General features: G+C 37.2%; 1 protein-coding gene across 3 annotated transcripts in view; it reads left to right on the plus strand.

Moving 5' to 3' along the window:
• The window catches only part of TAF4B (TATA-box binding protein associated factor 4b), a 173,604-nt gene that overhangs the window by 52,226 nt on the left and 106,531 nt on the right, over positions 1-14,847 (plus strand). For all 3 annotated transcript variants that reach the window (XR_011645958.1, XM_004465145.4, XM_004465146.4), the window contains 2 exons: positions 1,983-2,118; positions 2,457-2,562. Coding sequence is in view for 2 of the 3 variants with exons in the window: in XM_004465145.4 (XP_004465202.1) it covers positions 1,983-2,118; positions 2,457-2,562 (242 nt within the window). In the remaining variant the exon portion in view is untranslated. The remainder of the gene's footprint in view (positions 1-1,982; positions 2,119-2,456; positions 2,563-14,847) is intronic.

A 14,847-nucleotide genomic window follows, 5' to 3' on the forward strand; every position in this document is an offset into this window, starting at 1 on the left:
ATGCCCATCAAAAGTGATAGGAAGACTACCTGGTAAACAGTTTTCTAATACTTTATTACAATCTTATATAATTAAAAACTGAAAAGAATACCTAATAAAGGGTTTCAAAGAGGAAAATATGTGCAATAGGGAATAATAAGGAGATAATCTAGAATTGTTAGGAGTGTTTCTGTTAAATTTCAGTCTAAATAAATAAATGGAATCTTGGATGTATGTTTCTTTGTAGAATTTAAACACAGATTCCTAGGGCTTTATAATATACTACTATAACATCAACTTCATTGAAATGCTTCATTTTTCAAGAATTCTGGTCTATGTTCAAATATTGGTGGCAGTTAAGTTATTCCATTTATATTTCTTCTCTAGGGGCAGTAGTTCCTGTAGGCCTAGAACATTTTGTGTATCTTCTGAGTGACATTGTTTTAGTAATACACACTAGACTTTTAAATTGTATTTACAAAAAAATTAGAAAATCAGAATATGTTTTATTCAGCTAAAGGGGTACTGATGCAAAGTACCAGAATTCTGTTGGCTTTTATAAAGAGTTTGGGGTAGAAGCTTACAGTCACAAAACCATGAAGAGTCCAACTCAGGGTACCATAAGAGGTACTTTCTCACCGAAGGTCATTTGCCACATATTAAAGCAAGATGGTGGGCAATGTCTGCAAGTGTTCAACCTTCCTCTTTCCTCTTAAAGGCCCTGTGGTCCCAGCTTCTCATGTCAGCTGTAGGCTGGCATAAGGGTTTCTTTCTGGGCTCACCTGCTCTGGGTTCTTCACAAGTTCAACTCTAGACTGTCAATCAGGCTCATCTCTCTTCCTAGGCCTAGGCCACAGGATCCTGTCTAATGAGCTATCTGTCTTCTTCTGTGTTCTCCTTCTTCATGCATTTTCTTCCTTTTCTTTGATTGAGCATCTGTCTGTCTGTATAGCCCACGCTCGTGGGCTGTAGGCAGTGTCTCAAACTGAGTCCTAATGATGTGGTCAAATAAAAGCCCTAATCTTGATTTCATAAAGTAAAAGTGAAACCTCTGAGTTTAATACAATCTTATATGTCTGGAGGAACAGACCAGTTTACAAACACAATCCAATATCTATTTTTGGAATTCATAAACAATACCAAACTGCCACAGAATAAATTGTATCTCTAAAACTTTTTCAGAAGTTTATTTCCTGTCAAGAAGATGACTTATTTATATTCATCATATATAAGTTTAAAGAATACTAAATAGTTCATTGTCAGTAACTGGCTCAAATACTTGGTTACTGTTTTTCTTCTTTGAAATGGAAAAAAAAAAAATGAAGCTCTGCTATTGTTTTTCTTCTTTAGAGCTAAAAGTAAAGCCCTCATGTTAACTGTTTTCTCTTCCCTTATTCTCAATTCTCATACTGTGGATTTCTTGAACTGTATTATCTTAGAGAATGCTAACATTGCCACTCTCTAAATACTTTAAAAACAGACTTTTAAAAAACAGCATGTAAAACGTCTTTATCTTTTAGAGATTTATTTTTAAATATTTACACATAAAAAGATATCGGATTTGCTGTGAAATAATCGAGAATGGCAGGGAGGTGGGTAAGAGTATAGATGAAACAAGGTTGGTCAAGAATTAATTATTGATGCACTTATGGTGTAAGGGTTTTCATTTTATTCTTTCTACTTATGTATATGTTTGAAATTTCCATTATAAGTTAAAAAATGAAAAGAAGATCCTTATGAAAACTTAAATTTGGCAATGTGTGAAATGTACATTTGAAATTCTCTCTGAAAAATAATACATGTGAGATGGTCATGTTTTTCAGTTTTGTTACAGGATAATATTCTAATGTACAAATGTAAATTTTAAGTAGACTTTCTTGTTATGCTAAGATAAAGATATATTTGCAGTTGGATGAACAAAGTCTGTTGTTAAAACTGAAATCCTATACTTTCCCAAAGCAGTTACAGTTGAATGAATATATTGATTATTCCCATTGTTTCAGGTAGTCCAGCAGCCATTAGGAGGCATTCCAGAACAAGCGGCTACACTTTCAAATTCCTCAGCTTTGACCATTCAGAAATCTGGACAAAAGAAGATGCCAGTGAATACTGTAATACCTACCAGTCCGTTTCCTCCAGGTAACTAACCCATACCCACCCCACTTCCCTGACTTTGGAACATCATGGGGTTTTTATACTCTATTTTTTGGTTGTTATATTAAGAGAAGAAAGGTTTGATCTTTTAAGTTGGGATCTATGAAAGAAGACTGAAAGATAGCTACTTGTTACACTCTTTGTGCACACATAGTCACTTTTAACGCGTGTATGTTTTTTCATGTTGTTTTAGAATAAAAGAAATAGCTGTTCATGATATTTCTGTAATTGGATAACGTGATCTAGAAAATAAGTACCTTTTTAATTTGGAAAATTTGCTATAGCCCTATTTTACTACTTTCTTCCTTGTTTTATTTTTATAGCTTCTATTCTAAAACAGATTACCCTTCCAGGAAATAAAATTCTGTCACTACAAGCATCTCCTAATCAGAAAAATAAAATAAAAGAAAATGGAACAACATCCTTAAGGTAAAGAAAATAAATAATTAAAACTTGGGGTCAGAGATAATACCTAGATAGAATAAATATATTGATATATTTTTTAAAAACCAATAGTACTTTATCAAATATTATATATGAATAGTAAACAGCACAAATATTAAGTATACAGCTCAGTAAATTTCTGACAAACATGTATAATCATAATCCAGACCAAAATTCTGAACATATACATCACCCTTATGTGCCTTTCAAATCGATTACCCCTATTCTCTTTCCCCAGCAGCTACTACTTTTATGTTTATCACCACAGTCATTTTTGTCTGTTCTGGAATTTCATAAAAATGGAATGTTTACATTGTGCAATTTTTTAAAAAATTTATTTATTTATTTATTTCCCCTTCCTCCCCAGTTGTCTTCCTCCCCAGTTGTCTGCTCTCTGTGTCCATTTGCTGTGTGTTCTTCTCTGACTGCTTCTGTCCTTATCAGTGCCACCAGGAATTAGTGTTTCTTTTTGTTGCATCATCTTGTTTTGTCATCTTTCCGTGTGTGCGGCGCCATTCTTGGGCAGGCTGCACTTTCTTTCACGCTGAGTGGCTCTCCTTCTGGGGCACACTCCTTGCATGTGGCGTTCCCCTATGCGGGGGACACCCCTGTGTGGCATGGCACTCCTTGTGCACATCAGCACGGCATGTGGGACAGCTCCACACAGGTCAAGGAAGCCTGGGGTTTGAACCGTAGACCTCCCATATGGTAGGCAGACGCCCTATCCATTGGGCCAAGTCCGCTTCACACATTGTGCAATTTTTGCATCTACTTTCATTTAGTATGTCTATGAGTTTCATCCATGTGGTTTTGAATATTAGAAGATTGTTCTTTTTATTGCTTGGCAGTATTTCCTTGTATGAATTTAAATTTGCATATCCTTTTTCCTATTGATGGGCATATGGGTTATTTCCAGCTTTTGATAATTGTATATTAAATTGTATAAACATTCACATACATATTTTTTATGTCAAGATTTTTTATGTGAATATAAGTTTTCATTTCTCTCTAGTAAAGATCTAGGAATGTGATTGTTGGGTCATGTGGTAAGTGTGTGTTTATTTAAGAAATAACTAAACTGTTTACCAAAGTGACTATATCATTTTGCGTTTCCACCAACAGCGATTTGGGTTCCAGTTGCTTATAACTTTGTCAATACTTGGTGTTGAGTTCTTTTGGTTTTAACCATTCTTACAAGTATGCAGTGATTATATTATTGTGATTTCAATTTTCATTTCCCTAGTGACTAAAGATGTGAGCATCTTTTCTTGTGCTTATTTGCTATCCACATATATTCTTTGATTACATGTCTGTTCAAATTTTTTGCCCATTTTTCTGTATTGAGTTGTTTTCTGTGTGGAATGCTGAGAATTCTTTATATATTTCAGGATATAAGTCCATTGCCTATAAGTGACTTGCAAATATTTTATCTGGGTATATTTTTTTCATTCTCTTAACAATATTTTTTGCAGAACAAAAGTCACTGATCTTATTTCTCTTGAGGATTGTACTTTTCATGTGTTATCCAAAAAATGTTTGTGTAACCCAAAGTTAAAAAGATTTTCTCCTATGTTTTTATCTTGGAGTTTTAGGTTTTTATTGACATCCTTTAATTCCCATTTTATAGAAATAATATTCCTATATTAAAAAAGTCAGTTTTTATATATTTTACTTTATCTTCTCCCATTTTTAGTTGCATTATTTCTTTACCACGCCATGTAACATTGTACATTAGTCTTCCTTCATCCCCATCTATATTTTAGTTATAGGCCTATTTATATTCCTTCACCTTCTGTCCTTTTTTTTTTTCAAATGAGGTATCAGGATTGAACCAGGACCTTGTACATGGGAAGCAGGCACTCAACCACTGAGCTACATCCACTACCCAGTGAGAGTTTGGTGTTTTAGGTTTTTGTTTGTTTGTTTTTAGGATGTACTGGGATCAAACCCAGGAACTCACACATGGGAAGCAGGCCCTCAATCACTTTAACTACATCCGCTCCCCACCTTCAGTCTTTTTCCAAAGTGTTTTCAGTCTTCTCTTGGTTGGATGAAATTTATCTGCTAGCAGATACCTCAAGAAAGACTCATGGGGCTGGGGAAACAGACTTGGCCCAATGGATAGGGCGTTCGCCTACCACATGGGAGGTCCATGGTTCAAACCCCAGGCCTCCTTGACCCGTGTGGAGCTTGCCCATGCGCAGTGCTGATGCGCACAAGGAGTGCCCTGCCGTGCAGAGTTGTCCCCCACGTAGGGGAGCCCCGCACGCAAGGAGCACGCCTGGTAAGGAGAGCCACCCAGTGCGAAAGAAAGTACATCCTGTCCAGGAGTGGCGCCGCACACACGGAGAGCTGACACAACAAGATGACGCAACAAAAAGAAACAGATTCCTGGTGCCACTGACAAGGATCGAAGCAGTCACAGAAGAACACACAGCGAATGGACACAGAGAGCAGACACCTGGGGGTGGGGAAGGGGAGAGAAATAAATAAAAAATAAATCTTTAAAAAAAAAAGACTCATGGGTGTAGAATTCTTCTCTAATTTTTTATATGTTGAAAACTGTTTTTCAATGTCCTTGATACTTGAGGGAAAATAGAGTTGGATATGAAATAATTGGTTAAAACATTTTGTATTGCATTTTTTAAAAAAGTGCTGCTCCATTGTTGTCTTGATTTGTATGTTGTTTTTAATTTATTTGATCTTTTGTCTGAAGGCCTTGAGGATTTTTTTTCATTATCTTTGAAATCTAATATTTTTCACTGATCTCTGTTAAGTGATCACTCTGGCTTAATTCTCCTAGGTTCCCAGTTGACCCTTTCAATATGTAGATTCTGTTTTTTTGTGACTTATGCAGTTTTCTTTGATTATAGTTTTAAAAATCAGTTGTATTCCATTTTGTGGTTCTTCAGGGACTTTATTTGTTGTCTTTCTTTTCATTTCCGTTACTTTGTCTCTGACATTTTCACTTTGTTCTTTATTTCATCTTCATACCCTTGGCTGTTTTCCACCTTTCCTCAGTGCTTTTAAATAGGTTTTCATTTGCGTATACTTTCCCCTAGAAATGTGTTTGGTTCTCTGTTGTTCTGCAGCACTCTTAATTTTCCCCATTTTCATCTTCTCCCTGTGTATTAGTAAGCCAAAGGTGTGCTGATGCAAAATACCAGAAATTGGTTGGTTTTTATACAGGATATTTATTTGGGGTAGGCGCTCACAGATACCAGGCCATAAAGCATAGGTTCCTTCCCTCACCAAAGCCTATTTTTACGTGTTGGAGCAAGATGGCTGCTGACGTTTGCGAGAGTTCAGGCTTCCTGGGTTCCTCCCTTCCTCAGGCTTCTCTCTGGGTTCTGGGTTCTTCTTTTCCCAGGGCTTGCTTCTTCCTGGGGCTTGCTTCTCTTTCCTCTGTGAGCTTACTTCCCAGGGCTCCAATTTAAGACATTACATCAAACTCCAACATCAAAACTCCAACATCAGAAACCTTCAACTCTGTCTTTTGCCATGCCTTCTGTCTGTGCCATGCCTTCTATCTCAGTGCCCTAATGACATGGTCCAATCAAAGCCCTAATCGTAACTTAATCACACCCAAGTACAGACCAGATTACAAACATAATCCAATATCTGTTTTTGGAATTCATAACCATATCAAACCACTACACTCCACCCTCTGAATTCCAAAAAGACATTACAATATTAAAAAAAAAACAACACTAAATCAGTAACAATGCAAGTACTAAATCATACCACAATCAATTTGAAGAAATAGTTTGTCTTGGGGCAAAGTCCTGTCTGCTATAGACCTCTGAAATTTACAAAACAATTTAATCTGTTTCCAATACACAAATTGTCAGACAAAGGATAAACATTTTCATTACAATAAGGAGAACCTGGGAGGGAAACATGAGTCACAGGTCCTCTACAGTTCAGTAAACGTACAGGGCATCCTCCATTCAATTTCAGTCTGAGAGCCATTCTTTTAAGATGATGGTTTCTTCTCCTTGGTACCTTAGGGGAACCCACCCTTTCCACAGGCTTGCCCAATGGCCATTTTCTTGGTTCCACCCTCATCAAGCATCTGGGTGTCGACCAAGTTCCAAACCTCTCCCTCCAAGAGTGTTGGAGTGATTGCCACACCTTACCCAACCTTTGAGTTAGAGTCTTAACCCCCCTTACAGTGACATGAAGACAACATTCTCCCTAACCTTTGGCATGCAGACGCAACCCTCTCAGAGCAACGAGTTGTCCATCTGGCCTTCCCTAATCCATGGGCGACAGGTCCACCACTCTCAGATCTGTGGGGTGCTGACCTTAATCACCATAATCCTTAGGGAATATGTTCAACCCTCTCTGTACCCTGGGGTGGCAAAACTCTCTCAGAACATCGGGTGGGAACATCCACCCTCTTCAACTGATGGGGCAAACTCACCCTCTTTGTACACACGGGTGGGGTTCCTCTCTTGGCCCAAGGTGATGTCTTTTTTTTTTTTGAAAGATTTATTTTTCTCCCCTTCCTCTGCCCCCCCCCCCCCGGTTGTCTGCTGTCTGTGTCCATTCACTATGTGTTCTCTTCTGTGTCTGCTTCTATTCTCGTCAGCAGCACCAGGAATCATTGTCTCTTTTTGTTGTGTCATCTTGCCACGTCAGCTCTCTGTTTGTGCTGTGCCAGTCCTGGGCAGGCATGGCAGGTTGGACTTTCTTTTGCGCCAGGCGGCTCTCATTATGGGGCTCACTCCTTGCACGTGGGGCTACCCTACAGTGGGGGACCCCCCTGTGTGGCATGGCACTCCTTGCATGCATCAACACTGCACGTGGGCCAGCTCCACACGAGTCAAGGAGGCCCTGGGTTTGAACTGCGAGCCTCCCATGTGGTAGGCGGATGCTATATCTGTTGAGCCAAGTCCTCTTCCCCCAAGGTGATGTCTTAATTCCAGATCTCAGCTTCCATGATTTTCCTCATAAAGCTGTTTCTCCTTCAGGCTCTCCTTTCCATGTCCCTTTTAGTCCAAGCTGGTAGTGGTTTTGTCATTACAACTCTCTCAAAGACCTTGTTGGTTAAGCATGCAAGAAGCAGGTGTGCAAGCCGTCAGGCAATTAAGACTTTCCACAAGTCTTTCTGAAATAACTGCATCTTCAATCCTGATTCACAAGTTCCAGGTTTAGTTAAGTCCCCCAATGGGGCACTTTCATCTAGGAACTTGATTTCCAGAGACTTGGAATTTCCAGAATCAGTTTCTCTTTTCTTTGTGCCTGACAGTTCAGTTCTAAGTGTCTCTCTCTTGTCTAGCATTTTGCTATAAGCTGCAAACAGAAGCCAAGCCACATTCTCTAGGTTTACTTTGGAGATTTCTTCAGCTAAATGCCCAGGCTCGCCATTTTCAAGTTCTGCCTTCCATAAAACACCAGGAATTAATCTTCTTAAGTTCTATGCAACTTTAAAGCACGGATTGCCTTTCCTCCAGTTTCCAATAGTAATTTCATCATTTACTTTCTAAGGCATCATAAAAAGTCTCTTTAGCATCTGTATTGATATCAACAGTCTCTTCAAAGTGATCAAGGCCTTTTCCACCAGTCATTTCACAATTCCTCCAAAAAATACCCCTTACCTATTTATAAAACCATTCTAGCATTTCAGTAATTGCAAAAGCACTTCCCCACTCCTCGGTACCGAATTCTGTATTAGTCGGCAAAGGGGTGCTGATGCAAAATACCAGAAATTGGTTGGTTTTTATAAAGGGTATTTATTTGGGGTAGGAGCTTACAGATACCAGGCCATAAAGCGTAAGTTACTTCCCTCACCAAAGTCTATTTTTAATGTGTTGGAGCAAGATGGCTGCCGACGTCCACAAGGGTTCAGGCTTCCTAGGTTCCTTACTTCCTCATGCTTTCTCTGGGTTCAGGGTACCTCTCTTCCTAGGACTTGCTTTTTCCTGGGCTCAGCGTTCCTCTCTTTCTAGGGCTTGCTTCTCTTTCCTTTGTGAGCTTTACTTCCCGGGGCTCTAACTTAAGACATCAGCATCAAACTCCAACATCAAAACTCGAACGTGAAAAATCTTCAACTCTGACCTTTGCCATGCCTTCTATCCGTGAGTCTCCACCCACCAAGTGGGGGGGACTCAACGCCCTAATGACATGGCCCAATCAAAACCCTAATCATAACTTAAACATGCCCAGGTACGGACCGGATTGCAAACATCCAATATCATTTTTTTGGAATTCATAACCATATCAAACTTTTGCAGCGCTTTATCAGAAGATGCTTCTCTCTTTTTTGGCCTTTTCTCTTCCCAAGAAAGATCACATTTACAACACTGCCAATTTAAATCTTTTAAGTCATTTCTGTGCTTTGATATACCAGAGTACCTTTTGGTTTTTCTGACTTGAAAAGTACTTATTTTTCTGCCAATGATATGTTTCATCCTTATGCCCATCACTAGTTCTTTCATCTGCCTTGTGGCAGTTAAGGGTGGAGGTATGTGTGTATGGGGTGGTTGGATGCCAGAGGATGAGAGAGTGTACACTGGGATTATTTGCTTTTTGTGTTCATCTGTAGTTACTTTGAAGTTTGAATATTTATTGTCTTCAAGTTATGCTGAAGCTGTAGTTTTTCCTTTTCTGTATTTTTTTTTTAGAAAATACTGGAAGATGGTGTTCTAAGCAGCCAACATTGTCTTCCAGTTTTTTAAGCCTTGACAAAAGTTTGAATCAATTTATCAAGTACCACAGTCAAAATATTTAGAATATTTTCAAAACCCCAAAAGGTTCTGTTGTGCCTTCCCGGCCAGTCCCCAGTTTGCACACCAGACCCAGACAACCACCGATCTTCTTCCTAAAATGGAACCATACAACTGGTGGTCTGTGTGTGGCTTCTTTTGCTCAGTATGTGTTTGATAGACATCCATGTGATTGCCTATTTCAGTAGTTTCTCCCTTCTTATTGTTGAGTCGTATTCCATTACATGGATGTATTGAAGTTGTTTGAACTGCATTGTTTATGTTTTCACCTGTTGATGGACATATGGATTGTTTCCAGTTTTGGGCTATTATGAATAAAGCTGCTAGGAACACACTGTACAAACTTGTGTTTTCCTTCTTTAAATCCATAGGAGTGGACTTGCTGTATCATATAGGAAGTGTATTAAGAAACTGCCAAACTGTTTTCCTAAGTGGTTATACCATTTTACATTTCCACCATCTGAGTATGAGGGTTTGTTTCAGTTGTTCCATATTCTTGTGAACAATTGATTTTGTCAGTTTTTTTTCAATTTTAGCATGCCAATTGTTGTTTAACTGTACCTCATCGTTTTAATTTGTACTTCTCTAGTGACTAATGATGCTAAGATATTTTCATATACTCATTGGCCCACTGTGTAACTTCTTTTGTGAAATGTCTTCTCAAATATTTTGCCCATGTTTTATTTGAGAGATTTTATCATTCAGTAAACTTTTTCTCCATCTATGTAAGAGGAATCATGCATTTTCTTATTACTTGGTATTATGAATTACATTGATTTGTGTTTGTGTGTATTATAACATACCTTTGCTCTTCTTCTTTTTATGTATTGCTATATTTTATTTTACTGGTATTTTTTTAAGGGTTTTATGTTCATGAGGAATTTTGGTCTATACTTTTTTAATAATGTCTTATAATATTTTGGTATCTGGTTTATTATACTGGCCTCAGATAAATGAGTCAGAAAGTGTTTCTTAAAGCCTTAGTGTAGAATTGGTATTATTTTTTCCTTAAATGTATGAATGAATTTACCCTTAAAACTAAGTATGCTTTGTTTTCTTTGGGGGAAGGATTTTGATGAGAAAGTAAATTTCAGTAATAAATACAGAGCTATGTAGATTTTCTACTTCATCTCCATCAGTTTTAGAAAGTTGTATTTTTTAAGATGTATGTATATTTCATCTTAGTTTTCAAGTTTATTGGCATGAAGTTGTTCCTATTTTCTTTTATTGTGTGTAGATTTTGTGGTAGAAGGGTAATATAACACATTTTCCAAGGATTTTGTGTATTTTACCTAAGTTGACTTTTTTGGGCATAAAGTTCATTTTATTCCCATATTCTTTTAATGTCTAAGATTTATAGTGATATTTATTTTCACTGCTATAATTTTATCAATTTTGTTAATATTTACGAAGAATCAACTTTTTATTTTGTTAGGTTTTATCTATTGTTCATTTTTTGTCTACATTGTTTCTTTTCTTTCTCTCATTTTAGTACCTCTTCTTTGGATATTTAGGTAGATAGTTAGATCATTAAATTTAAATCTTTGTTCCTTTTTAAATAAAAGCATTTAAAACTATAAATTTACCCCTAATTACTGAATTTTCAACATCCAACTAATTTTAGTATTCTGCCTTCATTTCCATTATGTCACAATATTTTCTCCTTTCCTTTCTATTTAATAGTGCAAATATTTTGGACTTTTGTGGTTACTTTATTCTTTTATTTTCTGATTAATTTTGTTGTGATCAGAGAATATACTTTGTATAATTTCAATATTATTAAATTTATTGAGGCTCCTCAATGTGATCAGTTCCCTGGTGACCTCTAATTCACTTTGTGCCATTATGAATCTGTCCAGTCTAGATATTTGTCCTTTTGTGTCTGGTTTATTTCGCTTAGCATGATGTCTTCAAGTTTCAACCCTGTTGTAGCATGTTTCAGAAGTTCATTCTTTTTTGTGTCTGAATAACATTCCTTTGTGTGCAATATCACACTTCTACTTTTTGGCTACTGTGACTAATGCTGCTATGAACATTGATGTACAAGTATCTGTTTGCATTTCTTTTTTAAAATCTTTTGGGTATATATCCAGGAGTAGAATTCCCAGGTCATGTGATAATTCTTTGTTTAAATTGTGTGGAACTGCCAGAGTTTTCCACAACTACTGCATGATTTTATATTCCCACTAGCATTTCACAAGGGTTTCTATTTTTTCACATCCTTGTCAATTCTTGTTGGTTTTATTTAAAAAATAATATTAGCCATCGTAGTGAGTGTGCAGAACTATTTAATTGTGGTTTTGATTTTATTTCCCTAATAGGTAATCATGTTAAGTATTATTCAGTTTTGGGGGGTAATGTTTTGTAATTGTCAGTTTGGTCAAGATAGCTGATAGTTTTCCTGTCTTCAATATCCTGGCCCTTTTTTCCCTTCTATTTCTGTCAGTTACTGAGACGTAGGTATTAAAATCTCCAATTATGATTGTGAATTTTTTTTTCTTTCGTTTTGTACATTATGTTTTTGAAGCTCTGTCCTTAGGTATATACACAAATTGTTATGTCTTCCTAATGAGTTCACCTTTTATCATAAGTAAATGTCCTTTATTTCTGAAAATATTTCTTGTGCCATCATCTGTTTTATCTGTGCTTTAGTTTCCTTGGTGGCTCAAGCAAATAGCATACAATGGGTTGGCTTAAACAATGGGAATTTACTGGCTTCCAGTTTTGAAGCTAGAAAAAAGTCCAAGTAAAGGCATCATCAAGGTGATGCTTGATGAGATGTATACCTTTTCCTAAAGACTGGTTCTCTTGGACTGGCTGCTGGTGATCCTTGGTCCTAGACCGCTCTGTTACGTGACAGTGCTCATGGTGGCCTCTCATGGCCTTTCTTTTCTCTTCCTGGCTCCCTTGACTTTCAGCTTCTTGCTTCCCATGGCTTTCTCTGTCTGTATTTCATTTCACTTATAAAGAACTCCAATAGTAGTATTAAGACCCATCCTGATTGAGTTGGGCTTTTCCTTATCCGAAGTAACTTCATCAAAAGGTCCTTCTTACGGTGGGTTCACACCTATAGGAATGGATTAAGTTTGAGAACATGTTTTTCTGGGGTACATACGTTGTCAAACCACCACAGTCTGATATATACACAACTATTTCAGTGTTTCTGTACATTGTATCTTTTTCCTTTTTCTTCCCCCTTTGAAGCCTATAGGTGTCTTTGCATTTAAAGAGTGTTGTCTTTTAAAGAGAGCATATAGTTGGGTTTTTCTTTTTTTCTTTGTTTCTTTTTTTTTTTTTAAAGATTTATTTGTTTTTACTTCATTTATTTATTTTCCCCGCCCCCCCTTGTTTGCACTCAATGTCTGCTGTGGCGATGAGCTCTCTGTGGCTGCGCGGGCTAGCTTGGCTTCATCAGGAGGCCCAGGGAATCAAACCTGGGGCCTCCTGTGTGGTAGACAGGAGCCCAGGCACCTGAGCCACATCTACCTCCCTCTTCTCTTTTTATTGTCTAATAATTTTTCCATTTTAATTGGCGTGTTTAGAACTTTAATTATTCACATTGTTGTATTTAGGTTTACCTTTTGATGTCTTCTTCACTTATTCCTTCTTTCCTGTCTTTTGGAATAATTGATTATTATTTTCTATTTCATTTTAATTCCTTTTCCGGCTTTTTTTTTTTAAGATTTATTTTATTTATTTATTCTCCTCATCCTGTTGCTGCTTCCACTCATTGTCTGCTATTTGTATCCATTTGCTGCGCATTCTTCTGTGTCTGCTTGTCTTGTCTTTTCTTCTCTATAGGAGGCACTGGGAACCAATCTTGGGCTCTTCCAACATGGGAGAGAGGTGCTTAATGGTTTGAGCCACCTCAGCTCCCTGGTTAGTTGTGTCTCTCATTGTTTTTTCCCCCTTTGTCTTTTTTTTTTGTTATGGGCCTCTCTGTTCCCTATAAATTTAAGAATCAATATGTTAGTTTTCTCCAAAATCTCTGTTGGAGTTTGGACTAGCATGGCCTTGGGTCAGTAGGTCATTTGTCCTTCAACTGATTTCTTCATAATTTTGAGCCTTTTATCTATAAACATAACTTATATCTCTGTTTATGCATGCTCTCTTTATCATTTTTCAATAAAGTGATTTTTTTTCTGTATAGATTGTGCAATTTGTTGTACTTATCTGTTAGATTTATTCCTAAGCATCTTAACATTTTGTTGCTTTTATAAGGTATATATTTTTAATAGATTTTTAAATTTATTTCTCTCCCCTTCCCTGCCCCCCTGTTGTCTGCTCTCCGTGTCCATTTGCTGTATGTTCTTCTGTATCCGCCTGTGTCAGTGGCACCCGGAATCTGTGTCTCGTTTTTGTTGTGTCATCTTGCTGCGTCAGCTCTCCGTGATGCAGCTCCATTCCTGGGCAGGCTGCTCTTTTTTTGCACTGGGCAGCTCTCCTTATGGGGCGCACTCCTTGCATGTGGGACTCCCTTACGCGGGGGACACCCCTGCGTGGCACGGCACTCCTTGAGTGCATCAGCACTGCACATGGGCCAGCTCCACACGGGTCAAGGAGGCCTGGGGTTTGAACCTTGGACCTCTCATGTGGTACGTGGACGCCCTATCTGTTGGGCCAAATTCGCTTCCCATAAGGTATATTTTTGATAATTGTCTTTGCTCTACTGGGCTATAGAAGTGCAGGTTGATTTTTAAAATTATTATTAAATTCTAGCCACATAGTTAAATTCTTATTTCTGATACTTTAAAAATTATTTTGGGTTATTTATGTAGACATTAATGTTAGGAGTGAATAGAGTTATGTGTTAATGATTCCTTTTCTTCTTTTTCCTTCAGTTTTTAAAAAGGTATTATTCTATTGTTTTTTTGGCGTTTGTATATGTGTTCATAGTCAAAGATAAAACACAAGAGAAAATCACCGTGAGTCAAACTATGTAGAAGCAGCAACACCTTTGGAACTCCAGTGACTTTAAACACTGAATTATCAAATACTGAATATTTAAAAACTATTATAAAATGTTTAAAAATAAAATATGAAATCACAAAAATGAGCAAGCAACTGTTATCTATCAAAAAAATGAATCCAAAATTTGACAAAGAACAATTGAACATGTAGAAATGAAAAGTATAATTACTGAATTTAAAACCTTATTGGATGATTTAATCAGAGGTTAAACCTGAGGGCCTTAATTGAGTTTACTTTAATTCAGAGAGGATTTATGACTACTTCCATAGGAACCAGGGATGACTATTGACTTGGGACCATTTTAGCCTTGTTCTAGGGAACTTGAGTAATCCCGGGAGGCTCAGGTACTTTTTCCTAGGCATTTGCCTCTAAGGCAACCTTGCTTTTAGGGTGTGCTCATTGCTTATTTTTGCTAATAAATTTTTTGACAGCTTCTGTGAACTCAATTATGAAATGAAAATATGCTGCTCTCCTTACAATGTGGTGTAATTGCTCCTCAGTAAATCTAGTCCACTGAAACAAGTGTCACTGTTAGCTTATTCTTTTGGAAATGTTTAGCTTGTTACTT

This window comes from Dasypus novemcinctus, chromosome 16 (genome assembly GCF_030445035.2).
Source record: "Dasypus novemcinctus isolate mDasNov1 chromosome 16, mDasNov1.1.hap2, whole genome shotgun sequence".
Classification (NCBI taxonomy): Eukaryota; Metazoa; Chordata; class Mammalia; order Cingulata; family Dasypodidae; genus Dasypus; species Dasypus novemcinctus.